Source organism: Lonchura striata, chromosome 3, assembly GCF_046129695.1.
Source record: "Lonchura striata isolate bLonStr1 chromosome 3, bLonStr1.mat, whole genome shotgun sequence".
Lineage (NCBI taxonomy): Eukaryota > Metazoa > Chordata > Aves > Passeriformes > Estrildidae > Lonchura > Lonchura striata.
In genome coordinates this window covers 88,004,249-88,029,874 of record NC_134605.1, presented here as the reverse complement: position 1 = coordinate 88,029,874, position 25,626 = coordinate 88,004,249, and the positions used below count along the sequence as shown (strand labels likewise).

The 25,626-nt window shown below is 35.4% G+C and overlaps 2 protein-coding genes across 6 annotated transcripts in view; one reads left to right on the top strand and one right to left on the bottom strand.

The window, feature by feature from the left end:
• Positions 1–19,730, top strand: part of PHF3 (PHD finger protein 3) — a 48,595-nt gene extending 28,865 nt beyond the window's left edge. For all 5 annotated transcript variants that reach the window (XM_021525687.3, XM_021525690.3, XM_031504422.2 and 2 more), the window contains 12 exons: positions 3,561–3,885; positions 4,861–5,038; positions 6,505–6,655; positions 6,782–6,938; positions 7,943–8,059; positions 10,080–10,211; positions 10,628–10,760; positions 11,244–11,436; positions 13,027–13,174; positions 14,231–14,320; positions 15,520–15,715; positions 16,680–19,730. In XM_021525687.3, the coding sequence (XP_021381362.2) occupies positions 3,561–3,885; positions 4,861–5,038; positions 6,505–6,655; positions 6,782–6,938; positions 7,943–8,059; positions 10,080–10,211; positions 10,628–10,760; positions 11,244–11,436; positions 13,027–13,174; positions 14,231–14,320; positions 15,520–15,715; positions 16,680–18,853 (3,994 nt within the window). In that variant the 3' untranslated portion in view covers positions 18,854–19,730. The remainder of the gene's footprint in view (positions 1–3,560; positions 3,886–4,860; positions 5,039–6,504; positions 6,656–6,781; positions 6,939–7,942; positions 8,060–10,079; positions 10,212–10,627; positions 10,761–11,243; positions 11,437–13,026; positions 13,175–14,230; positions 14,321–15,519; positions 15,716–16,679) is intronic.
• Positions 19,731–22,777: 3,047 nt separating this feature from the next.
• Positions 22,778–25,626, bottom strand: part of LOC110468097 (protein eyes shut homolog) — a 597,595-nt gene continuing 594,746 nt past the window's right edge. The window contains exon 38 of the mRNA XM_077782364.1: positions 22,778–24,044. Coding sequence (XP_077638490.1) covers positions 22,846–24,044 — 1,199 coding nt within the window. The 3' untranslated portion in view covers positions 22,778–22,845. The remainder of the gene's footprint in view (positions 24,045–25,626) is intronic.

The following is a 25,626-nucleotide window of genomic DNA, read 5'->3' as shown; positions in this document are numbered from 1 at the left end:
TTCAGAAACTTTCATGTTTTACTAGTCCAAGATACCAGAACCGCTTCAGTCAAAAAAAACATCTGTGCAAAAGGACATCCTTGAGCCTTCAAGCCAGGCTTCAGTTTTTCTTGACTGCCCTATTTAATTTGATCATTGCCCATTACCTAATTATAATTGATTGCTACATATCATAGTTGTTTTGTGTGCAGATGAGAGAAACAGGCAGAGATGTACAAGTGGCCTTACGGTAAAAAGGATTGTCTATATTACTGGTATCAAAATCAGTATATTGTCTTCCAGCCTCAAAAGTTGCAGTCTTGCATTTGAGTAGTGTGGAAAAAAAGCCCCAGTCATAGAAATAGTGATTTTTTTTTTAGGCAGGCAGCACCAGTTTTTATATTACCATTTTGTATAAATAGGTTAAAACAAAAAAATTGTAAACAATATATTGTATAGAACAGGCATCATGGACATTTCCTGATTATTTTTGTAGTCTTGGTTTCTTAATCCTGAATTTTGAAGTTTTGTTGTGTGTGTTAAAATATAGTGTAACTAAAACCTTGTTGTGAAGACTGGAGTGAAGCCAAATGAATCTTCCACCTTCAGTAGTTTGCTTGAATGACCTCTCTCTCAGTGTGTAGTCTTAGTGAAGAATGATCTTTCCTGAGCTGAATTCATTGTAGAGATTTTGACTTTTAAAATTTTTATTTCATAGACCTGAAAATAAAGATTTAAGACTGGATACCTATCCTGGTCACTGACTTATGCACCATCTCTATTACCCCCCTTAATATGTGTGAGCTAAGCTGAAAATTTCCATGTGTTATCCATTTAAAGTTGAAGGTGTGCAGCATCACGTGTATTTTAGTGTAATCTCTTCAGCAAATATCCATTTTCTAAATATTTATCGAAAGTTTGTTTTGGTTACTAAATGCTGCTATCCATCTTCCTCGTATAACAAAATAGTCTCTGATGCATGGATTTACAAACTGAGGAAAAAAATACATATATTTTAATAAAAATTCAATTAATAGCAGTTGTGGCTTCATGATGGTGTATTCTTGGTTTCCTTTTGTTTTTGAACCACAGGCATTAATTCCTTAGAACACTAAAACACCCTTTAGGCATGATGCTTTGGCTGTGTGGTTTGACTTTATTTCAGCTTTTGCAGAAAAAAGGGAAATTTTCATTGTTCCTAGAGCTTTACTAGTATTTTAGTGCAGTGGTACAAGATGTATTCTGTGTAAAGCACCCACTGTGGACCTTTGCAGTTATGAAATAGGCACTCACCTTACATTTCCTGCCTGTGCATATTTGGCTCCAGGCTCTCAGAAAGGAGCAGTGAGCTGTGTGTAGCAGTCCTGTCACTTCTTTCTTGTTTTACTGTTGTGTGTATAAATGTTGTAGTATTACTCTGCTGAAACCATCAGGAGTAATTGTGCCCTAACATTACCTTTCTTGTTTTTGCAATTTGCTGGAACACGAATCTGAAAAGATTGAGATACTGACAAAAAATGAAGGAACCTCTGCCTTTCTAATTAAAATTATGAAGTAGATGGGCAGATACTGTTTGCTAGTGACAAGTAATACTATTAATGTACTTGCAGCTCAGAAAAAGAAGATTCAAAATGAGGAACATTTTTCTTCCCAAACTAGTTTAAAAACCAGTTTCTTCAAATCTAGCAAACATCATCATAGACCTTTTCTCAATCTAAAGGACCTCTAAAACTTCTCAGACTCATTTAGCATCAAAATAATATTTTCTTCAGCCAAATCTAATTCTGATATATTTTGAGTAGGGAGGGACAGAACATAAAGACACATTTTTTCTTTTGTTTCAAATGTCTGCTGTTAATAAGAGCTTTCTTCATCTCTGAGGTAAAAGTAGTTTTTGAATACAATACCTGCATCAAGCTGCGTGGAACATTCATTTGCAGTTCTGGAGAATGAGAGTTGCTCTAAGCACATTCTGTAATGTATATGGTTCTGCCAAGTAGGTAAGTCAGCAGATAGCAGATCTTAGCCTGAGTGGGGCTATACCTAAGTTAGGTATCATTTTGCTTAGAATCTTCTTATGGAAGAGATCTATAAGGTATTAGGTTAAAGAAATAGGGTTTGAAGGTCATTGTATTTAGCTCTTAAATATATTGCTGAAACAACCAGGTTTTCATTAATTACTTATTAAATCAGGTCTGTCTTCTGTGAAATTCAAAACCTAGGAATTCAGTAAACAATTTTTTAGTGTTACCAAGGAACTTCTACTTTCTTTAATACACTTAGAGTCTTTCTGGATTTTCTTCATCTGGACTATATCTTAAAGTATATATCTTGAATATAGTTTATGTAAGTATAAAACAAAATGAAAAGAATAAATAAAAATTGAACTAAAATCCCCAACAAACAAAAACACACAGAAAACAATAAGCAGTCTCTCCCACTGCCTTGTCAAAAATATGAAGGGGGAAAGAGAATGTAAGTGGATATTGTAAGAGATCTTCCTACACCATTTGAAAGCTGTTCCTTGGTGCTAGATTCATTATTTGTAAAAAATAATTCCTACCATGTAAGTCTCCTGAAGTAGTTGGTTTTTAGGCTGTGAAACTTTGAAATTCCACATCATTCCCAACTACTTGCAGTGTAAATTGTACCAATTAGGTATTCATGATACCTGATGAAGTTTTCAAAATGCTTCCACAAAATAGTCAGATATTATGCTTTTATTTTAGACCAAGTGATCTTTACAATGCTTTGAAAGTACTATCTGTACCTAAAGTTGATTGTTTTTAAAATAATGTAGTTAAGTGAGTTGAAGGGTATCCTTTAAAAGATAGTAATTTTGGTGTTTGCAGCATTCTTTAACTTTGCTCTGAATAAAATGGCTGAGTAGCACAAAAGTGTGTACCATGTTTAAAAGAAAACAGTCACTGCAAGCTGGAGAGGTGGTTTTGGAAGCCAAACTCCTGGCCCCATATTCACCAGTAAAGAGAATGAAAAGCAACTTTCTAGAAATAATTTAGTAGTAATGGTCTAAGGAATGAGATGTAAAATACCAACTAATTTGGAATAGGTTGATACGCCCATTTTGTTTGTCAAAACATTTAAAGACCTCAGACCACTGCGGAAGATTGCAGCTGGTCATGTGTTTGTGATGAATGATGACCATCATATTTGTAGGAAAGCAAGGATAATACCTTGCAAGAAAATTTTCAAGTATTTTCAAACATATTTACTGTTTCTGAGAATTGCCAGTTTTTTGGTTTTGTTTTTTAACATTCATAAGAACATTGATAGTAGTCTGAAAAGATACTTGGTAGGATTTGGGAGCAAATTACACAGACACTGTGAGGTTTTGATAGTCTCTTGGACAGCTATAAAAAGCAAAAAGGCAAAAAACCATCTTGGGAAGATCATACCATGTCGTAAGGCTGGAGATGGATGTAAAGCACCAAAGAAAATCACTAGGTAAGAACAAATAATTGAGATGCACAAATCAAAACAATTATGATATATCCTGAAGGTGCTGTATCTTTCGTAGTCTTTCACAGTTTTCACTGACTTACATCTTACTTTGTTTTCAGGTTTATGGTAGGCTGTGGTAGATGTGATGATTGGTTTCATGGTGATTGTGTTGGACTGAGCCTTTCCCAAGCACAGCAGATGGGTGAAGAAGATAAAGAGTATGTGTGTGTGAAATGCTGTGCTGAAGAAGACAAAAAAATGGAGTGTTTTGATCAAAATGTACCAGATACTCAAGTGAAACTTGAGCATAAAGAAGAAAAAGCAAGTGAGTGTGAAAAACTGGGGGTGTCAAAGCAAACACCTACTTGTAATCTAAATACAACGACTGAAAAAACAAAGCAAACTGAGGACACTGGGAAGCACAAAGTCAAAATCTTCAGACGGGTGAGTCTTATTTAATGTTTTAAGTTCTCTTAATTTATTGGGGTTAGAAGGTTTTGCCTGTGCCATTACCAATTAATAGACCATGTTTCAGACATCTTTGTGAATCTAAATTATTTGCAAAGTTGCTTCATTTTCTAAGTGGCTTGACTTTTCCAAGAGGGTATTGCTAAACTTCTTACATTGAGCAGGGATATGTTCATGTCATATGCATATCACATAAAGATCATTGAAGTCCTACTCCTGTATGTATATGTAAATCTATACATGCAGATGTACAAAGAAATTATAAAGAACCATGTTTATTTTTCTTTCAGATTTCTAGGCATGTTATAGGACATCTGTCAGCTTAGGAAACAGTACAACAGTATTTTAGCTCTGATTGTTATTATTTCAGATTGTACGTAGGAAGAAATGTCTGGTGCTTTGATTGGAGTTTTTCTACTTTTTATGTCTAATTTTACTAACCAAAGGATAACTTACAAAGATTATTAAGACAGTTCTTCAGTTTGTTAGTATATAATGTCATATTCATGATAATGTAATCATCAATAAGCCTGTCTTATTTCTGAGTGGTAGTATTGAAATTCTGGAATATAAACTGTTCTTTTAAATTTTAATTTACATAGGCTTTCTAAACATCATTGACCTTTGTGGCTAAAACTGGTTAAGGGATGTTCATCAGTATCCCCAACTTATTAAAATAACTGCAGATTTATTGGTTGTCAACACAGACCTTAAATGCAAATTGTCTGTGCTGTATCTTAAGCCAATATTTAAAAGAGATTGTTAAGCAATGCTTGGCAGTAATTTGGGATATTGTTCAGTAATTCTTTAGAAAATTATATGGTGACACATACATCCAGGGGATATATTGTACAGTGTAAAGAGGAAAAAATGGGAAAAATATGTGATAATTGCAAAGAAGTTGATTGTAGCATTCAGAAGCATACTAACATGTGTAAATGTTTCTTTCAGGAATCTGGGGATGGGAAGAATTTACCAGAGTCCAGAGACTCAGATACTAAAAAAGGGCAGCATGTTCCTGCTCGGAAGGGATCACAAACTGCTGCAATTCCTCGGCGGTCCCCTGAAGATAAAAATGAAAAAATAAGTAAAGAATCCCTTAGTACAGTGGAAAGGTCCACAAAATCAGGTACCAAGGTTTGGGGTTGTCCTCCATGCTGCAATTCACATCTGTGTATAGAGAAGGGTTATACCTAGTAGATGTGATGATGATCTGAAGAGTTGTTTGTTTGATCTTTATTTCGTGTTTTGTTTTCAGTTTTATTTAGTAGGTAGATATGTCCTAGGTAGATGTATATTTCCTGTTTCTTTAGTAGAGGATGCTCACATAATCAAAAGTGGGAGAAAAAGTACACAGACATCTCTGTGTTAAACTTTATTTTGCATTGTATGAGACTTTGAAATACTCTATAATAAAATATTATGAAATGCTTTGTATACATAAAACTAGTTTAATTGCTGTATTAATTATATTTTGACTTACTGATATCTTTTGATAATAATTAACAAGTTGACAATTTTGTCAACTCATTTCAGAGGGGACCATTATGTTACTTGGTGAGTCATCAGATTTCATCTAAACTTCATTTGAAAGGTTGAAGGGACATATTTACCCTTCCAGCAACCTTTTGTCTCCCCAGCTCCCTTCCAGGAATCATTTTTCTTCTAAGGTCGTTATAATGTGAAGTTGTTATTTGGGACTGAAATCTCAGCAGCAAAGCTAGTGAGATTTTGTGTGAGAAGTGTGTCTTTTACTCTGAAACTCAAGCTTTGAATTTTTGTCTAAAAATACATAACTTAGGTCTTCTGGTCTTTTGCCAGTGCTGATGCATTCTAGAAATCTTTATCAGTCTTTGTTCTTTTTTTTTCTGACTATAAAATGAAAAAAATTAATATTACTTAGTTCTCATTTCTTCCCTGAACTGAAGGGTGCTGCTTAAAATTAATGACATGTTCACATGCTGACACAAATGAGCTTTCAGTTGACTCTCTGAAAAGTAGTAATTTTTCAATGATTTTAGTGTGATAACACTTACCCATTATTTGAATTATTGATGACACAAACATTATAATGACCTTGAGTGTTACCTGAATCAGAAGATGAGATTATTAAGGTTGAAATAATTTTGATGGCTAACAGATGCAGAAATGCTAAGTTTAATGTAAAATTGTATTTTAACATAAAGCTTATGCTTATAGGTGCTTCATAGTATATTATTTCTCGGTTTATTCATTGAAAACTGAATCTGTGCTGTCACAAAAATTTAGAGTAAAAAATCATACTTAAGATCAATCTAATGAGCACTGGTCATCTTAATTTGGTATAGAAGAAAATACTGCAAATGAAAGGGCAAAACCCCCTGCTTCTGTAAGGAGGTTTTTGTTCTGGATTACTCTAAGTAACATCCAAACCAAAGTAAAAAAAAAAAAGACAACCAAACACAAACCATCCATCCTAGGGATCCAGTCCTTTTTCTTGAGGATCAATTCTTAGCAGTTTAAAAATAAAATTTTATTAAAATAATTCCATCAACAGCAAAAAATTATAAAGAAACCTACTTGAGTATTTTACAGTTTTTAACTGTGTGTTGATAGGTGTGCATGAGAAACAAGAAATTAAGAAAAAGAAAAATGAGAAAGGATCCATTAGCGCAACACACCTGCCAGCTGTGCCAGCTTCCAAGCCTTCTGCTGATCAGATAAGACAAAGCGTTAAGCAGTCTCTTAAGGAAATTCTTATGAAAAGGTAAAGATACATTAATAAATTAAATTATTAATTTATATTTATAAATATTTTCCTTTGGAAAGCAGAGGAAAAACTGTTCATTATTTGAATGCATTTTGTAATGTTTGCCTTTGTGTTCTCTTACAGATTGACAGACTCCAGTTTAAAGATTCCTGAGGAGAGAGCAGCAAAAGTTGCCACAAGGATTGAAAGAGAGCTGTTTTCTTTTTTTCGAGACACTGATGCGAAGTATAAGAACAAATACAGAAGTTTAATGTTCAATCTCAAAGATCCTAAAAATAATGTATGTGTGATTTGTCTGTTGTTCTTTGCAGAAATTCTTGATTTGCTGTAGATTAAAGGAACAGTCTTCAATCTAGGAACATTATCAACTCTTCTGCAGTTTGGGGCTTTTTTTTTAGGTTTCCTTGGTTTTTTGATGTTGATTTTTCTTTGGGCACTGAGTGTCCTCTCTGTTCTTCCCCATCATTAATTCTCCAACTACTTGCTCCCAGTGTACAGTTTGTTTGGTTGGTTTCAAACTGCAGTAGATATGGCCTGCCTAGTTTGTTTTTCCCTTTACTGTTATTTAGATACTCCTGCCCCCGCCATCATTCTTTGCTGTTTACTACACCTACTGTTTTTCTGTCCAGGATCTCTTCACTGTGCTTTTTAACACCCAGAATTCTCAAGCTTGGTTTTCAATCTATTCTAATTTCTATGAGCGCATTATTTAGCATTGTACCTGTCTTTTGTCCTTCATCAGTTATTCTGATCAAGTCACTTTGTTTATTGTATCTTGCCATTATAGTTAGCCAATTGTAAGAACTTCTAACTTAGCTTTTGTCTTAGAGTTAACTTCTGTTTGCTCTTTGCTCATACTGCTAAAGTAGTTGGTTTTCTTTTTTTTACCTTAGAACTTAATTTAGTCAAGAAGCATAGATATCCTATTTGATCGCTTCTCTTTGTTGTCTAATGCAGAGGATTTGCACCTTTAAAAACAAAAACAGTAAGCTTTCTGAGTTACTGCTGCAGTGGGCATATATACTCTTTCTCCTTTGAAACAGCAGTTAATTATATCTTTAATCATTAAGGGTATGTGTAGATACATTGTTATGTAGAATAAATGGAGCTCTGCGATGAAGCTTATTGTGTTATCTAGTACTGTTTCATGGAGTCGAAATAATTACAAACCCTCACACTCCATTTAGCTGTATAGAGCATGTTGTATGTTACTTCTCTAATTTATTTCCTGCTGTGAGCTATTTTTGTCTTGATAGCAACAGTTACTTTTCTTCTTTTTTCTAGATACTATTTAAGAAAGTATTGAAAGGAGAGGTTACTCCAGATCATCTAATAAAAATGAGCCCAGAAGAATTGGCTTCCAAAGAACTGGCTGCTTGGAGACAGAGAGAAAACAGACATGTGAGATTTGTCAACTTACATTGTTTATTTGACAGCCTATGCATGTATAACTTCTGTTTGCAGGTTACATATATACAGAAAGAGCAGAATGGGTGTTGCAACCAAGCAGGAGGATCTCTGTAATTAATTTAGTACTCAAAACTCAAAGATGTTAGGACAGAAGTAAAAGGAGCGTAGCCAGTTTCTGAGGGGAGGCAACCATCCTTTGCTGTGCAGCTTTGTTGCTGCTGGCTCTTTCGTCTTTCTGTCTCAAGGAAGGCTTTTTTATCCTTACTTTCCACAAGATTCTAAAGCTGTTGCTGGAGCTTTACAAACACTAGTTTCTTAAAGAGGGAGAAACAGATATTGAGCAAACCAAACCAGAACAAACTGGTGCTGTTTCTAACTTACTGTTGAAGCGTTACAAATAGTCCCCAAGAAGTAAATCCAGAGCTGAAAACCTGATCTACCAGTCGGAACAGCAGCCTAAAGGGACAACAAACAAACCAGGCAGTAAAAGAAGCCCAAGGAAGTGGAGGAAGTTTACTAGGTTAGCTTAAGCATGACTTCTCAAAACAGAAAGTCACTCTGTGAACTGTGCTGAGAGTTTAGAAGGAGAAACAGGAATAAGAGGATCGGTATTTTTATAGAAAATTCCTTTTTGTTAGACATTGCTCCGTTTATTGGGCATTTAGTCTGATGATAACTGCAGCTGCTTAGAAATGGCCATTAAACATTTTCTAGTTTACAAAATCTGGATTTATGTTGACAGGAGTGTTGGAATTCATATTCCACATCATAAAACTTAAAAGCACGATGTTTGGGTAGTGTAAATTCATGTGTGTACTCAGAATGAATGGTAATAATGAATTTAGTAGAGTGGGATGTTTTGCAATAGTAGTTATTCCTGTGTTTTTTCCTTGTCATTGCATGTTGTGGCTAGACCTGTTTATGAATCATGATAACTTTTTGTTACTTTCTGTGGAAAAACACTTGTTATCTTGTTTCAAGGGCCTAGAAAGAAGGAAAAGTTTGTTTATTCTGTATCTATACAAAGCCCATATTTTGTAGTGGAACTTCTTTATATTTATTTTTATAAACATCAGTGAAATTCTGAAAACAGACCATGCAAAATAAAATTCTACTGCTATGAGAAATATCTTCCTAAAAAAGTGTATGCTGCTCAAAAAATTGCTGAAGGGTCCTAATTATTTCAGAGAAATGCTTCAAAATTTCTAGAAACATGTAAAATAAATAGTGGTGTATCACTTGACTGTATTTTCCATGTTACTATTTAAGCAAGGCATTGAGACTGCTACTTAATTTTTTTTTATTTCCCCAGGATGTTTATAAGTATGTTGGTATTTTTCAGATGGATAAAGCAATCATAGAATTCTTGTTTTCTTAGTAAATTAGGCTTGATATATTTGGCATAGCCATTTCTGGTGTAAGAAATGGAAATGTGCTTTAAGAGGCAATAGTAGAAATAATGGTTTATATTTTATTTTACTTCAAGACAGCAATAAAATTCAAGCAAAGCAGTAATATAATGGTCTATATTTTATTTTAAGCAAAGCACCAGTGCTACTGGAATTAGCATCTCCATTACTTTAAAAAAAATGTTTTAAGTTTTTTCTTCAGGTGAAGCATTTGGTTTATGTACTAAAAAACAAAATGTTGAAAAGTGACACAAATTTACATATATTTATATCCTACATTGTCCCTATTATTATGGGGAAATGATGAATCTATTTTTTTCTTTAGTTCTTGGAAAATCAGAATTACTGGTATTTTAATTCAGTTTTGAAGGTTTACTTTATAACTTATTTAAATGCATGCCTGGTAAGTATTGCTGCTACACTGTAGGAGAAGTTCGGCTACTTCCATGTTTGCTTTATGAAACTACTTGACACTTGCAAAATAAGAGTGTATTACTTTTCTTCCTAGAGGGTTTTGTAATTGCAATTCTGTTATCTCATATTTCTGGATTTCCAAATTTTACTGTATGGAAATAATTACATATAACTACTTGTTTTCACAGACCATTGAAATGATTGAAAAAGAGCAGAGGGAGGTTGAAAGAAGACCTATCACAAAAATTACTCACAAAGGAGAAATAGAAATTGAAAGTGAGACACCAATGAAAGAACAAGAGGAAGTTATGGAAATTCAGGTAGAAAAGAAAGCATAACACTACAGTGTATTTAGTTCATAGGCAATATAGTTGTGAGGTGTTTTGTTTATGATTCTGTTGTTCAAGCCTGTAATTATCTGTATTTCTTTTGTCTTTACTAACTTCTTGGCCTAGTGATTTTGTTGATTTCTTTCCTTCTATGTTGTATCTGTATGATGAATTCTGGCAGTAGCAGAAATTAGAAAATATTCTAAATAGTACCTGAATATATTTGAGAATACCAATTAGTTATTGTAATGAATTTGAAAATTTTTTGATAAAATTTTAGGCTATGCAGCTGAAGGAAGAGCTTTATGTCAGAAGGGAGGAAAACGCCATAAAACTTTTAAACAATATTAGGAATATTAACAGAGGGATTAAAAAAGCCTAACTGAAATGTGTTTGACTTTCCTTAGGAACCTAGTACAAAGTTGTTTGAGAAGTCAGAAGAAGCTGAAAAGGATAAAGAAATAAATGAATCTGCATCTCCGGACACCACAAGTCAACATAAAAATCATCTCTTTGATCTGAACTGCAAAATCTGCATAGGTAATTTGGGAAAGCACATAAAAATAAATAGATCGCACTTCTTTAATTTTCAGTCATATATCTCAATATACCTCAAGAATTTAAATAAATGTGGGTTTTTACTTTGTTTGCTGATGAAGTTGCACAAGGAATGTTTTACTTCATCATTTTCAAGAGACTTAAAAGGATATTCTATTTTCATAAACTTATCTTCTTTTAAAAAAACAGCTTCAGAGAATACAATCTCTGTGGTGGATGTACATACTACTGTTGATTGCTCATTTCTTTATCCTGTGCCATTGCAGTGACAAAATTATGTTTAGTATGGTATAAACATATACAATATATTAATTTATACAGTGTATAAATATATGTGAAATATGGATTCAATCCCACTTCAGTAGCAATATGTAGTATTCTTGGTGTGTCTTCCTTGTGTTCAGAGGAAGTTCTCTTTTTGTTTCTTTAATAAAAATGAAACCCCTTGTGCTTCCGTTTCTGCAGGCCGAATGGCACCACCTACTGATGATCTGTCAGGGAAGAAGGTGAAGGTGTCTGTTGGGGTTGCACGGAAGCAGTCCGACAATGAAGCAGAGAGCATTGCAGATGCACTCTCCTCCACGTCAAGTATTTTAGCTTCAGAATTACTAGAAGATGATAAGCAAGACTCATCAAAGTCATTCACACCTCTCCCAAAGTAATATAAGCTGTATAAACAGTATTTTTAAATGAAAGACATTATTAATCTTGTTAAGCTATTATGTCTAAAGCAACTTTTTTAATGGCATTTCATTTGTCCATTTCAGTACTTGAAGTCATACACATTTTTAGAGTGGAGTTCTCTGCTGGAGTAAATGCTGTTAATTTATATACATAATACTACATATATTGTTGTAATTGCAAACTTCTAATTACCACATAGTTTACTTTTCCCAAAAAGCCAATGTTTTCTGGTGCAGCAAGGTTTAAAAAGAGTTCATATTACAAAAAATCAGTATATAAATTTCTTATTGTCTTTTTCTGTTAAGGCATGTAGTGTGTATATAGTGCTGCATTTAAGTAAGTGTGTCTTTGTATATGTGTGTATATATATATAAATTCAGGGAATTTGATCATGCTCTAAACAGAACATTTACACTCATAAATCAGGCTAGTTTCAAATTCCAAAGTAGTGCTTTTCTAGAAATGGCAGGTAACAGCACCTTTGTTTGATGTTTTACTGTATTTGCTGTCAGATCTCTCTTCATTTTCTTCCACACTCTGCTATGCACTAAAAAGGAAATTGCAGTTTATGAGCCTGTTTCTTTCTGGTGTGAGGGAGGCTTATTCAAGAAAAACATCAACTCCCAATTATTTAGAATTGACCAGAGTTCATGCTGAAATTTTGGCTTTATCAGAACAGTATGATCTTTTACCAAGGATAGTGAACTTTGGTTTTTGAATAGCTTACAGCAAGTCCAAAGTAATTTCCAGTGCAGACAGAAATAAACACAGGTTATTGTGTTACTGTAACAGCACAACATCTGGTACTATTGGGCAGCTTAAAACTGCTGATAGCATGCCTAGAATATTTTAATAGCAACATGTTGGGAAATGTTGAAATGTGTAATCTTTTTCATAAGGAAACTCTCAGGTTGAGAAACACTCTCCTGTGAAATTAAGTCATGCCATTAATTTTTTCTGCTCTTTTGTTGACAAAACGGAGGCCTTTTTTCAAAGGCAGGAAAAACCGTTTTTTACAGGTGGAATTAGGAGGAGACACAGGTGTGGAAGTGATGCATAGCTGAGAAGACATGAGGAGCCAGCTTGTGGTACAAGGAGAGAGTAGGGTGACACAGGCATTCAGGTGGTAGACAGACAGTGGTGGCACAAAATGTGTAGGAGTTAGGAAAGCAGTATAGGCCAGCAGGCAGTGTGTTGTCATGTTTTACCTGTGGCAGGGGAACATCTTTCTGACTCTGCAGCACCTGTATGCATTTGTGTCCTCTTCAGTATAGCATCTGATAATTCTCAGACTAAAGAACTTCTCTGTTTTTAAAAAATATTGACTAGTGAACTAATGTGCTGCTCATCTCACTATTCCTGTACAATGGAGGTACTCTACTGGAAGATAAGAAACATGGTTGTCTGCCTGTCTTTTTTTGTGTACCCTTTAGTATGTTTAACTGGAAAAGAAAATTCTTGATCATACTACATTTCTGTGATAAATTAAAATTAGGATTTACACTGTTTTGCATGATATATCATGTTGTAAACTGAGTGGGTTTTTTGTTTTTCCTTTTTTTAGGTCAGAAACACCTGGTACTGTGGAATGTGAAAGTCTGTTTCTGGCACGCCTGAATTTCATCTGGAAGGGCTTTATCAATATGCCTTCAGTAGCAAAATTTGTTATTAAGGCTTATCCAGTTTCTGGCTCCTTTGAGTATTTAACAGAGGTATTTATATTTATTGAAAAGAATGAACAATTCATTTATTAATTTTACCAACATATTTACTTTGTAGCCTAATATTAGTATGATGATGGAAGACTGAGTGAAGTATTTGTGGGAGGTCAAGCATTATTGATTACATGAACCTCTGGTTCATCTTCCCATCTATAACCGAAATCTGCAAAACAGAAAGTTCTTTGGGTTTTTTTGCCATCTGGTGGTAATTCAGTTTCTGACCTTGCATTGTGACTCAATTATCCCTGAAAAAAAAGTTTATGTAACATTTTCTTCTGTGTCTGAGAGACTGGAAATGCATGTAGCTGCTTATAATAATTGTCTTCATGTCACAAAATAAAGATCAGAGAGCTTACAAGGCACAATTTTTCTTCTTGATAGCTACATAGGATGTATCAGCTTTCTAATTAAAATAATTTAGGTCTTCTGTTAATAAGATTCTCTTCACTTTGCTGTAGATCTTCAGGGAAGTGCAGGCCATGAAGTAATCCTTAATACTAAAGGATTGTTATATGAGTATGATAACACTTTTCAAAACTTCTATTTTATTTCAAAAAACTTATTTTTCTGAAAGTCTGTTTATTTTTCTTGGGAACAGTGAACTCAGTAAGTATCCAAGTATTTATATCTTTATATACATGCACATGTAGGTTAGTTTTCCCCTCATGATGAAGATTTTGAAGTTTCATAGGTAAACATAGGTGTGGAGCTCATTTTGGTGTGATGTGATGGATAGCTTGAGTGTACCCAGAGCACAGTACAGTTATATTTGCAGTTAATGTTACCAGAAGGGATGGTTTTGGCAAGGTGTAGATGAACAATATTGAATGATAACTAATTTATTACATATCGTTAACTTTGCACTGAAAATCTAAAATGTCCAAAATTTAATTTTTTTCTTCTGTTGTAACTTCTATTGATACTTTTAAATTACAATTTAAGAAATAAAAGAACTAAGTATGTTTTTAATTTTATGAAACAGATACTGGATGAAGGGCATACTACAAGATTTATTTGGATTCACATTTCTGTTCTCCTTTCTCATAGGATTTACCTGATAGCATTCAAGTAGGTGGCAGGATATCTCCCCACACTGTCTGGGATTATGTAGAAAAAATCAAAGCTTCAGGGACCAAGGTAAGAATTTTACCTAGTAAAGACTTGCTGTTTGATATGCATTTAGTAATTTTAAAGATAATTGGTTTTTTCCTCTCTAAAACAATTGCAAAATATGTGAACTTTAGGAATATCTCATGGTTATGTTGAATGGGATGGGTGGTAGCTGCTGGCATTCATTTTTTCTTGCTTCGTGACCCGAAACTGTCACCTGCTGTTTGAGAATACCTGTCTTCATCTGACACAGTTACTCATCAGGAATGTCTGGTTATCACTTCACATATCAAGTGTTACTCTTTCATTTTCAGTAGTGTTATATTGTGTAAAACCATTTCAGTGGCTCTTTGCCAGACCTGTCCCACTGTGTGCCAGTTGTCCTTGTGCTGGGGAGCCCAAAACTGGAAAGTCCTTTCCAGGTGGTGTCTCACAAGTGCTGGATAGAAAGAAATATCTTTTCCTTGGTGTGCTGACTGCTTTGATTCTGACACCCAGATAGCAGTAGGCCTTTTTAGCATAGATGCATCACCAGTTCATACTGGGCCTGTCCACCAGGATCCCCACATCATTTTATGCCAAGCTGTTTTCAAGCCAGTCAGTCCTCCAGCCAGTCCTGGTGCATGTGGTTACACCAGCTCAAAGTGCAAGATTTTGCATTTTGACTTTGCTGACATTGACAAAGTTCAGCCTGTTATTTCAGCCTGCTTAAGTGCCATGTCAGTTTTGCAGAGGCTCTTCTGCCCAATCTTCCAGGCTGTTCAAACAGTTTCAGCTCCTAAGATGGGCTTTGGGTATAATTCTGGGATCTGAATACTGGTCTTCCATTATTATTAATGGATATATTGGACAAAACAGAATACAAAACACAGCTTTCTAGTAATGTTAAGCATAGAGAGTGGAATAATTCATTGGAAGCTGGCAAGCTTCCCTGAAACTTGTTGTTTACCTGGCTGTTAAAATACTGGCTCTTTTGTTATGTACTTCAATTAATTTTTTCATATGAAATGCTTTCTACTTCTTTTATCCAGTTCTGGATTATTTTTGGCTATGTTTCTGCTCCTGTCTCTTCTGTCCTCTGCCATTTTGGCATAGCTTTTTGTCCTCAGAACCATTGTTTAAAATAAAGAGCAGTCAGTAAAAAAAAAACCAAAAAACCCACAAACAAAAAACATTTCACACAAAAATAGTCTTGACCATCTTTTTCCCTCTCATTCTGTAAACAGGAGATCTGCGTGGTTCGCTTTACCCCAGTTACTGAAGAAGATCAGATCTCCTATGCATTGTTGTTTGCCTATTTCAGCAGCAGAAAACGTTATGGTGTAGCGGCCAATAATATGAAGCAAGTGAAAGATTTGTACCTCATCCCTTTAGGTTCCTCAGATAAAGTCCCTCATCACCTTGTGCCTTTTGATGGGCCTGGTAAGTTCAGCTTGGAATTTGGAATTTTATTATCATAACACTACTTAAGGAAGTTGGCAACAGAAATATAAGAGGAAATAAAATCCAAAAATGTTATTCAAATATGTAATTTGTTTTCCATAGTATTAGTTTTCTTGAAAAGAGGAAACTTGATTATTTTCAAAGAAATTAATTTCCCCTTGCTAGATTATTGTGATACTTCAAAGATGAAATGGTTAGTGTTTGCCACCTTTTTTTATGTCTACTACCTTCTTTTTCTAACACAGGAGGCTTTTTAGGTTTCAATGTCAGTGTGAGCCACACATGTGGACTATGGTAGAAGGCATAAGTTCCAAATTGATACTATCAGTTTAAAATAGTATTTTTCATTATTTGAAATGTACTAATCTTTTTTCTCAAGTATTCCAAAGTTTCTTACAAAAACTACATTGAAAGTTTAAGACATAGATTGACAAGGAAGAAAAGGTCCTGAAATAGCTCTCAGTTGTTCTGAGTTACTTTGCATCAGTTTATCTTGGTTATAAAAATTTGAAGATAATCTTTCTTTTTGAGATAGTCAGGGCCAAAATGAAGAGAGAATGAGCTACAAGTAATTTTTTTGTCTGTTATACGGAACAAAATAGATAACGAAGAGCTGGATTAGACTAATTTGATGTTTAATTTATGTTCTGTTTTTGCTGAGATTAGATGTCTTATCTGTCTCATATTCTCTATTTGGAAGTTACAGTGTACTTGAGCCAATTTTAAGTTGCAGTGCTTTAAGTCATACTTTTAACACTGGAAATACATCTTTTTATTATTTTAAGTATTGTTATGTTTAACATGACAAGCAGAACAATTTCAAATGCCACAAGATTAATACTTCTGATCGTGCATTGTAAGTATATGGGATTTATTTTTGTTGAAATTATTGCCTTAACCAAAATATAAAGAGATGACAAATTGCTGTTGCAATTTTGTACAGGGATTGAAATACATCGACCAAATTTATTACTGGGATTGATAATTCGCCAGAAAATGAAGAGGCAGATTACTGCTGTTTCAAGTGTTACCAGTAGTTTTGCAGATGAAGCTGCTGAAAGTACCTTGAGTAGCTTGCCACCAGAGAAGAAAAGCAAGCCAAGCAAACCTGAAGTCTCACATCATGATTTGGCCCTAGAAGAAGAGGAGGAAAATAATTTTTTTAATTCCTTCACAACTGTGCTACACAAGCAGAGAAATAAACCACAGCAGTCTAATGCAGATGATGCTCCAGCAGTTATTGAACCGTTGGTGGAAAGTACCAAACATGAACCACCAAAGCCTCTCAGGTTTCTTCCTGGAGTCCTGGTTGGATGGGAAAATCAGCCTTCTACGCTGGAGCTTGCAAATAAACCGTTGCCAGTGGATGATATTCTTCAAAGCCTTTTGGGTACGACAGGGCAGGCGTATGAGCACAGCAAGTCAGAAGCAGGTCCTAGTGAAGACATACCATTATTAAATGAACAGGCAACCTTGAAAGAAGAAACCAGGGATGTTGCTGATGTAACTGCTGAAGTTGGTGAAGCAAAGACTGGTTTGGATGATCCTCAAGAATCCACTAATGCTGCTGTAACTGTGGATGCAGCAGCTGTAGGGACTTCAAGCTCTGCAAGAAGTGCTGGTTCTTTGATAGGGCTGAGTCTTAAGGGAAAACCTCCAGATGTCTCCACAGAAGCATTTTTAGCAAATTTGTCTGCTCAGGCACAGAATAAAGAAACTGAAGAAAGTAAAGAAAATGACCCAAAGCGACAGTTACCGGACAAGGATAGTGTTGCACAGGAAGTTAGGAGGAGCACAAATTCCAGCTTTTCTTCCTCATCAAATTCAGGAAAAAAAAACAGTGAGAGCAATGTTAATGTAGGCTCTGCCGAGGGTACTACTGCTAATACCTCTAAATCACCACCATTTATTAATCTTAAAAGAGACCCACGACAGGCAGCTGGACGAAGCCAGCAGACTAATATTTCAGAAGTCAAGGATGGAGATGTTAGCAGAAATGAAGACCGACAAAATGCTTCAGGAAATGATCAAGGAGAACCAGAGAATAAACCGCTTTGTGGAGAAGGGGGCTTAAACCTGTATCAAAGTGAGGCACAAACCAATGAGACACAGTTCAGTTCAGCTGCAGCTAAGGCAGATAACACAGTTGCATCACAAGCAGAAGATACCAAACACCCACAGGAAGATGGATTGATGAAAAACATTGAAACAGTGAACTCATTTAGAAGAGGACCAGGCACAACTTCATCTCATTTTGAAACTGAGAACTCTTCTCGTTCTGAATTTATTTCCAAAGTCCCAAGCCCTATTGCAACTGGCAGCTTCTCATCTGTTGGACCTCCACAGCAGAATTTTCAGCATTCTAAATCTAATCCACCTGGATTTCAGTTCCAGGCTCCTGCATCTCATAACTTCCCTCCACAAAACAACCCTATGTTCGGATTTCCTCCTCATTTACCACCTCCGCTTCTCCCTCCTCCTGGCTTTGGTTTTCCTCAAAATCCAATGATGCCGTGGCCACCAGTAGCTCATTTATCAGGTCAGCCACCACAGTATGCTGGACCCATTGCACAAGGGTTACCAGTGGCTCACAAACAATCAAGATTTTTGGGACCAGAAAATTTTTTTCAGTGTAAAGACAGTAGGAGACCAGAAAGACGCCACAGCGATCCTTGGGGCAGAGAAGAACAGCATTTGGAGAGAGGATTCAGTAGAGGAAAAAATGATCGACAAAGACTTTACAGTGAAACCCATCACCAAAAAAAAGACAGACATGAAAAAGAGTGGAGCAACGAAAAATACTGGGAGCAAGATTCTGAAAGAAACAGACGCAGAGACAGAAACCAGGAAAAAGAGAGAGAGCGAAAGAGTAGAGAGGAAGGACAGAGAGACAAAGAAAGAGCACGATCCCCACACAGTGATAGAGCTGCTGATGGAAAAAGCCCCAGAGAAACTAGAAATCCAGAAAAAAAGACAGAGAAGCCTAAAAGTGATGAACAGGCTCATGAAAAAGATAAGGAGAGGGAGAAAAGCAAAGACAAGCATAGAGAACGAGAAAGTGAAAAGAACAGAGAGAGACATAGGGACCACAGTGACAGAACTAAAAGCAAAAGGTAAAAAGATGCAGGCAGTCTTTTAAATTCCTATTTAAATAAACTGTTAGAGTAATGTCGTAAAACTTTGTATGACAAAAAAAAAGAGAGCCTGCTAGGATTGTGCCATTGTTTTTTATTCTGTGTTGGTGTTTTGCAGAAACAAGTCTGTGTTTTGGTACCACTCAATGTACCAATACTCATCCTTTTTTTCATTATACCAACTATCACTAGAAATAGGAGTTTAATATTTTAAAAATTTTACATTGCTGTATATTCAAAATTTTAAAGATTTTTTTTTTTATTAATATGCAATAAAGGCTTAGGAATTTTCTTAGCTGAGCAAGTTGGCTTTAGTCAAGTCTGCAATATAGTTGCTGCCTTTGGTAATTTGTGTCTCTTCTGTTTTAAGATGCCCTGATAATTTTAAAGGTCGTTTTCATACAATAACCTTGTTTTTAAATTGCACTGTTTTTAAAGACTGCAGCAAAGCCTCAGAATCCACATGTTACAACAAAATGTAATATGCTCAGTGGTGTGAAAATTTTGGGGTTTTTTTTTAAATTATTCAGTAGTACAATAAAACCTCAAGTATATTTCGTTGTACTATATTTCAAGTTTTTCCTAAGCGTCTGAAGCAGTTTGTGACCAGAAATTGGAAGGCTGAGCTGCTCAAATGTTACTGCTTTAAACTGCACTTGTTTTAATACAAAAGCATTTCTAACCTAAATTCTTGAAAATTATTTGTAGTAGTAAATTCATTTCTCCCACCATTTTCCATGCTTCAAAAACTTGAATACCTAAGCTTGTACATTACTTTGTGTTTTGCTATCCTTTTTACTGTAAAATGTAAATATTTTAAGGGATATTTTGATTCTAAAATGATAAAACTTTCTCACATACTGTGTGTGTTTGATTTCATAGCTGTGAAACTGTAGGCTAAATGAATATAGAAGGCTGAGTCACAGAATGCCACATTTGTTGTACACTTCACGGCTCAGTTTGTTTTGAGTTTTGGAGAACAAAGTGGGGGAGAAAGGCAGAAGTGCTTGTACCCTTGGGACTTCTGGTAACTTGGTATTTTGTGGACTACCATCCACCAGTGCCAAACAACATGCAAATGTGAAAACAAAATCACCCACTCTAATACTTTTTAAAATACACTGGGCATTTTATTGAGTCTGTCAGAAACAACAAAAATATTCCATCGTATAAAGAAAAACTGAGGTTTATTGTTCTGGTTTTCAGTGTTTTATTTTTACACTTTGAGTACACAACCTTACTATGCTGCTAATACCATTTTGCACTTTGCTGTAGAAAAGCCTCTTTTTTCCAGAAAAGTCTTCCCAGTTTAACAACATCCTAACTGTTAGTTTTAATTATTAATATATTTTAAGGTAAATTTTTACTTGGATACCTTGCAAGTAACTTCATGGTCAAATTGGCTAAAATTAAAAATCTTGCACTGAATAAAGCAGGTGGTAGACTTTTATTAAGTGATGTTTCTTCAGCTCATTGTTGAGAAGACTAATTAAAAAAAAAATCCTCAGTAGCTAAAAGCGATATTCAAACATCTTTAAAATAAAATTAGTCTTTTCCAAATTAATTCCATGGTCTGTAAAGCAGTAATGCTATTGAATATAGCTGGTGGTAATATACATGTGTTTTGTTGTTTAAATATTTGCACCTAGTTCTGTAGGCACAGAAATGCACCAAAGCATTGTTCTCATTTTTGGAGTAAGATTTAAATTGACAGCACTGCATATGAAGATTTTATTTTGATCCGTTCAAAAGTAGTCTACTCCAAGGTCACTGGTGATCTGCCTCTCACATGTGCATCCATCTCTGCTTTGAAAATAAACTGGAAGCAGTGGAAATTGCAATTGCCTGTATGGAAGGGATGGGAATGCTTTCTGCCACAATTACCAGAAATAATTTGTTTAAAAGAATATGTAAACATTTTTCAAGTTTGCTGAGTGCTTTGCCCACCTGCCTTGTGTATGTAAAACCTGAAGAGAGCCACAGTAAAACAGCTCTTGAGGGAGAGTTTTGTTAAGTGTTTAAATTAACAAACAACGAAAGTCTCCAGGGTTTGTTCCTAGGATGTGAGTTAGTGTAATGGGAATAAATCCTGCTACTACAGGAATAAAGAATTTTACTTCTCCATTGCCTTCAGTCACTCTCCTTCCAACATTTGTGTTAGCTGAAAGTGCTCCGATTACTTGTTCCTTGTTTTACACTGAATCACTGCTCAGATCACAAAAGGCAGTGTGGACTGCTGAGGAACTGGCAGTACACCAGAAGCCCCAGAGAGAACAGGATAAACTTTAATATGCTTCCTTCTCCAGCATCATGTGGCCATAAAAGACCCTACTTAGAGAAACTAGAAAAGAATCCCGGGACAGCTCAAATACCAGGTGGGCTTCATGAGCTGCCTTTTGGAAGACTTGCAGAAGCTCTCTTGCATCAGGCTGATCACTTGGGGACTCAGAGCAGCTGAAGAAAATAGAATGAACCTCACAAAGATGTTTGCAGATGCTTAATAAAACATCTTGGTGTAGCTCCCATGCACTTTACTTATCTTTAAGTCACCTGTAACTGACCTGACAGTGCTTTCATTACTACATGTTAAGTATGGTGATGTGGAAGCAAGGGTGTGTCACCTAGGTTTAGGTGCTTGTGGCCTTTGCTCCATAACACACACCCCATCCTCACTTCCTCTCCTCCCCGAAATAGCTACTTGTTTCTGACAGGTATATGCTGAAGACTTGCATTCAGAGAATTTCCATGCAAGGCGGTAATGGTTTGTTATTACTGTGCTTTTGAGCAGTAGTAAAATGGAAAAGGAAAAGATACTAATCAACCACTATTATTTTGATTTAATAATTTTACTTATTTAGTAAGCCAGCCATCAAATGAGAAATGTAGATGCTATCATACATTATTGGTGTAAGCACATTAAAATAGAATTTTAATTTTTTGTTGCTTCCTAAAGCAGAATATAATACAGCTTTATGAGAAGGAATTGATTTTTTGTATTTATGTATGAACAGCTCTACTTACTTTTGAGATTATCAATTAATGAAAAATATATTTGCAGAAATTTGGTTTACTATGACCAAAACCTCTGTACAAAAATCTGAAATGTCATTTAGGGGCATATAAGCCAGAAAGTTATAGGTAAAGTAGAACAGTTCTTGGACTTTTTAAGGTCTTAAGAACAAATGTTACTTGTAGGCAGACTGCCACGTTCCAGTTATAAATCATTAAAGCCAAGAGTTTTTATGTAATCAAATAGGGGAGACCTCTGTTGGAGAAGACCGGGAGGCCTGTTTTCTTTCTCTAAAATTATATATATATATGTTTTTTGCTCTTTAAAGGATTCTTTAAGTGTAATATTTTAACAGACTTGAGACTTGCATTCTACCCTCTTACATATATGCATACAAGGAGGACACACTCAGAAGAGAGAGAGAACAACATTACCTAGAGTCTTTGTGGGCTTCACAAGTAATTATAGCTGTTGCAGTTTTTGAAATTCTCATTATAGTAAACATGCGTTCTGCCTCAAGCACACCTTTCCCCACCAATTTCAGTTTTTAGACTGGACCTTAATATTATAAAAGAAACAGTCTAATAATATTCAACAGTTGGAGAAACTGGTAACAGTTGTCTTTTCTCATAAAGCAACAAACAACACTTGAATGATGGTTGGCTTTATAAGCTAATCACTACCTCTTTGTTTACAAAACTATTTCTAGCACAAAAAAAACCCAAACAAAATCTTCAGACTTTCCCATTTCTAATAAATGCTAAAGAGTATATATAAATAATGCTATGAAGAAAGCAATTGATCATATATGTTTATGCTATTAATACTCCACTTAGATTTGTCCCTTATTACTTTTTAAGTGCTTTCCTAAGTTTGTTGCCGAGTCATACACTACCAGCTAACACAATAAACAGGAGGAGAAGGAATTTTATCTTTTTTAAACGTGTCTTGGACAGTTTTTTCAATTAATTTGCAGAATTTCCATCATGAATGTTGTATCCTTCTGCTTTCATTAGCTGAATCTTTTTAGAATCTTGGAAGAGCACAACATCTTTAATTTTACCAATGAATTCCTTCTGAAAAAGCCCTATAGTGACTATATTGACTTCCTTGCCAGTTTCAAACCCACCAAAGTAACAAATGCCACCATAGTTTAAAGCAGTGTATTTCCTTTGTGGGTCAATATCTTCAAAAAGGATTAGTTCCTCATCAAGATAAACCTTAATACAAGTTTGGTTTTGAACTACAGTAGTGAAATGCCATCTTCCATCAGAACAGGTGAAATACTTGGTATTCATTAGAGGAACAGAGATCCTTTCTCCAAGATTAATCACAACTTTTAAAGTTCCATTGGCAAGACCAATGGCAAGGAAGTCATTATCTTCATCTTCACTTTTTCCCATCCATGCTATTAAGCCTTCAGTTTGATTGGTAGTAAAATTTAAAGAAAGACGGCTGTACTGGAGGTCTCTTTTTCCATAAAAAGGATCAGTGTATTTAATGTATGAGTTACCAACAAATTTCGCTATATAAAATTTGACTTTGGTATTGCAGTACTTACCCGTCCAGCCTAGTGCACATGCACAGGTATATGAAAATGAAGAAGGCTGAGGAATGCAAAGCGCGTGAGACCCACACATGTTTTGTGAACAGTGAATAGATTGTTCACACATGGTCCCTGTCCACTCTCTCAGGCAAGAACAAGAAAAGCCTGAGTTTTCAACGTGACATGTTCCATTATTTTTGCACACAGTGTAACCACAATCTGTTCCATCACAGTCACCGACGTTGGCTCCACCTTTGGGGTCAGTCACAGTAAGATTCAGTTCCCTGTTGTTTATAACAATTTCTCGAATACAACCAGTGAAACCTATGGGCTCATTTTCTATTGCCATTGGATTAACAAGGTTTAAGGAGGATACCCCTCCAACAAAAAAATCTGAGTGTGTGTCTAGTGCGTTCATTCCAGGACTAGCTTTTTGAGTAATGTTGATACCATCCAGGTCCAAATAGCCTTCATTACCAACTCTTCCTGCATTGAGTAAGTGCCATGTATTCCCATTTGTGTTGACCTTCTGAAGGGCCTGTAGGATGACTGTTCTGTCTCCAAGGTTGTAGCGTAACTGTGTAAATCCATTTACTAATGATATACATAGAAAGTCACCTGTAAAAAAACAGTATAAAATATTATTAATTTTTAGAGTGGGTGTACTGGAAAGCAACATATTAATGATTCTGATGCTTTCATGCCTGCGTTTCCTTGTACCATCGTTATATCTAAGTCACACAAAGGGAAATGTTCCCTGATGAGCTGCTCTTAGCCTTTTTTTTTTTTTTTTTTTTTATTTCATTATTGGAAACTGAGCGCATCTTTGCCTCAAAGTAAAAAGCCCAACCTTCTGAAATGCTCTACTTTTGTGCAGATAATTTTGTGTAGATAATTGAGGTAGGAGCCAACAGGATCACTTTGACATCCAGGAACTGTGAATCAGTGTTCCCATGGAAAAGAAAAAAGTTTTGGCAAAGTTACAAAGGCAGAAATACTCTCAACTTCAGTATGTTGAATAAAGGCTTGATGGATTTGTCAGTTTAATTAACAGTTTTGTCTGCACCAGACATACTCTGCTTTCTCTGAAGGCTCCTTTTCACAACAGGGATGTTTGGGTTTAATAATCTGACAGCTGTAGAAACACATAAGCTTTTTATTGCATTGCTCTTCTAGAGGCCTTCATGACAGGAAGTATGAGAAGGGAGTTCTCTCTTCTTGTGCTATCAGTATTTCTGGCCTTACAGGCAGTGTAAAAGGAGAGAGAATACCACTTCATACTGTAGTTTCAAGTATTAAGAAGGAAAACTGGGAAAGGTTAGGAAATGGGAGCTGGAGCAGTTTGTAAGTGCAGCAGTAGAGCCTAATAGGGGAAGGTGACAGGGAAGCAGAAGAAGACGGCAGAAAAGTTTGCAAATAAAAGTTATGTTCTCAAATTTTTTGAGGTTTGCCTGTGCAATAGAACTTACAGCTTACTTTTGGAAATAATAGGTATCAGCTTGTTATCAATTAAACTGGTAAATATGTTTGTTAAATTTGAATGCAAGCTTTCATAATAGTTACCAGTCCAGTTTCCTTAAAGATTCAACATTCCTAAGGGTGGACCTATCAGTAGAATGATGAAGTTTGCTTTCATGTGTGTTCAATTTTTGAGTATTTCTAATCCTTGGATTACATTGCCTGTAGTGAAATTGAATGGCTTAATTTACTAGAGGCTTGTGAAAATTGCCAAAATTACACCTCCCTATTCAAGAGATGTTCAGGTTGCCATTTAGGCAGGCTGGAGATGTTTCAGATATCTTAGTGGCTGTAGAGCACATCATGCCTCACCTTCCCTGCTCCAGATACCCATAGGAAGAACAAGAAAAAAGTTCTTTCAACTCTGGTGCTCCCTTTTTAGCTTGCTAGTTCCAGTTGTGATGATCTGGTTTACTTCCCTGTATTTAGTGTTCTTTTTCAGGACCTTCCTTGTTCCCTTTTTTCCCAGAAAGTTAATATAATTTCCTTCACTTGTGATTTCTCCTGCTTAGTGATGTGGCTTTAAATGTGCTTGATTTTTCAGCACATAGTTTCAATACATTGATCTTGCTTTGTTTCAGCAGTATGCATAACCTGCTTGTCTATGTTTTTTATCAGGCCCTCAATCTTAGGGTAAGAAAATAGCATGTGGAAAAGTGTCTGAACTACCTCTTTGATCCCT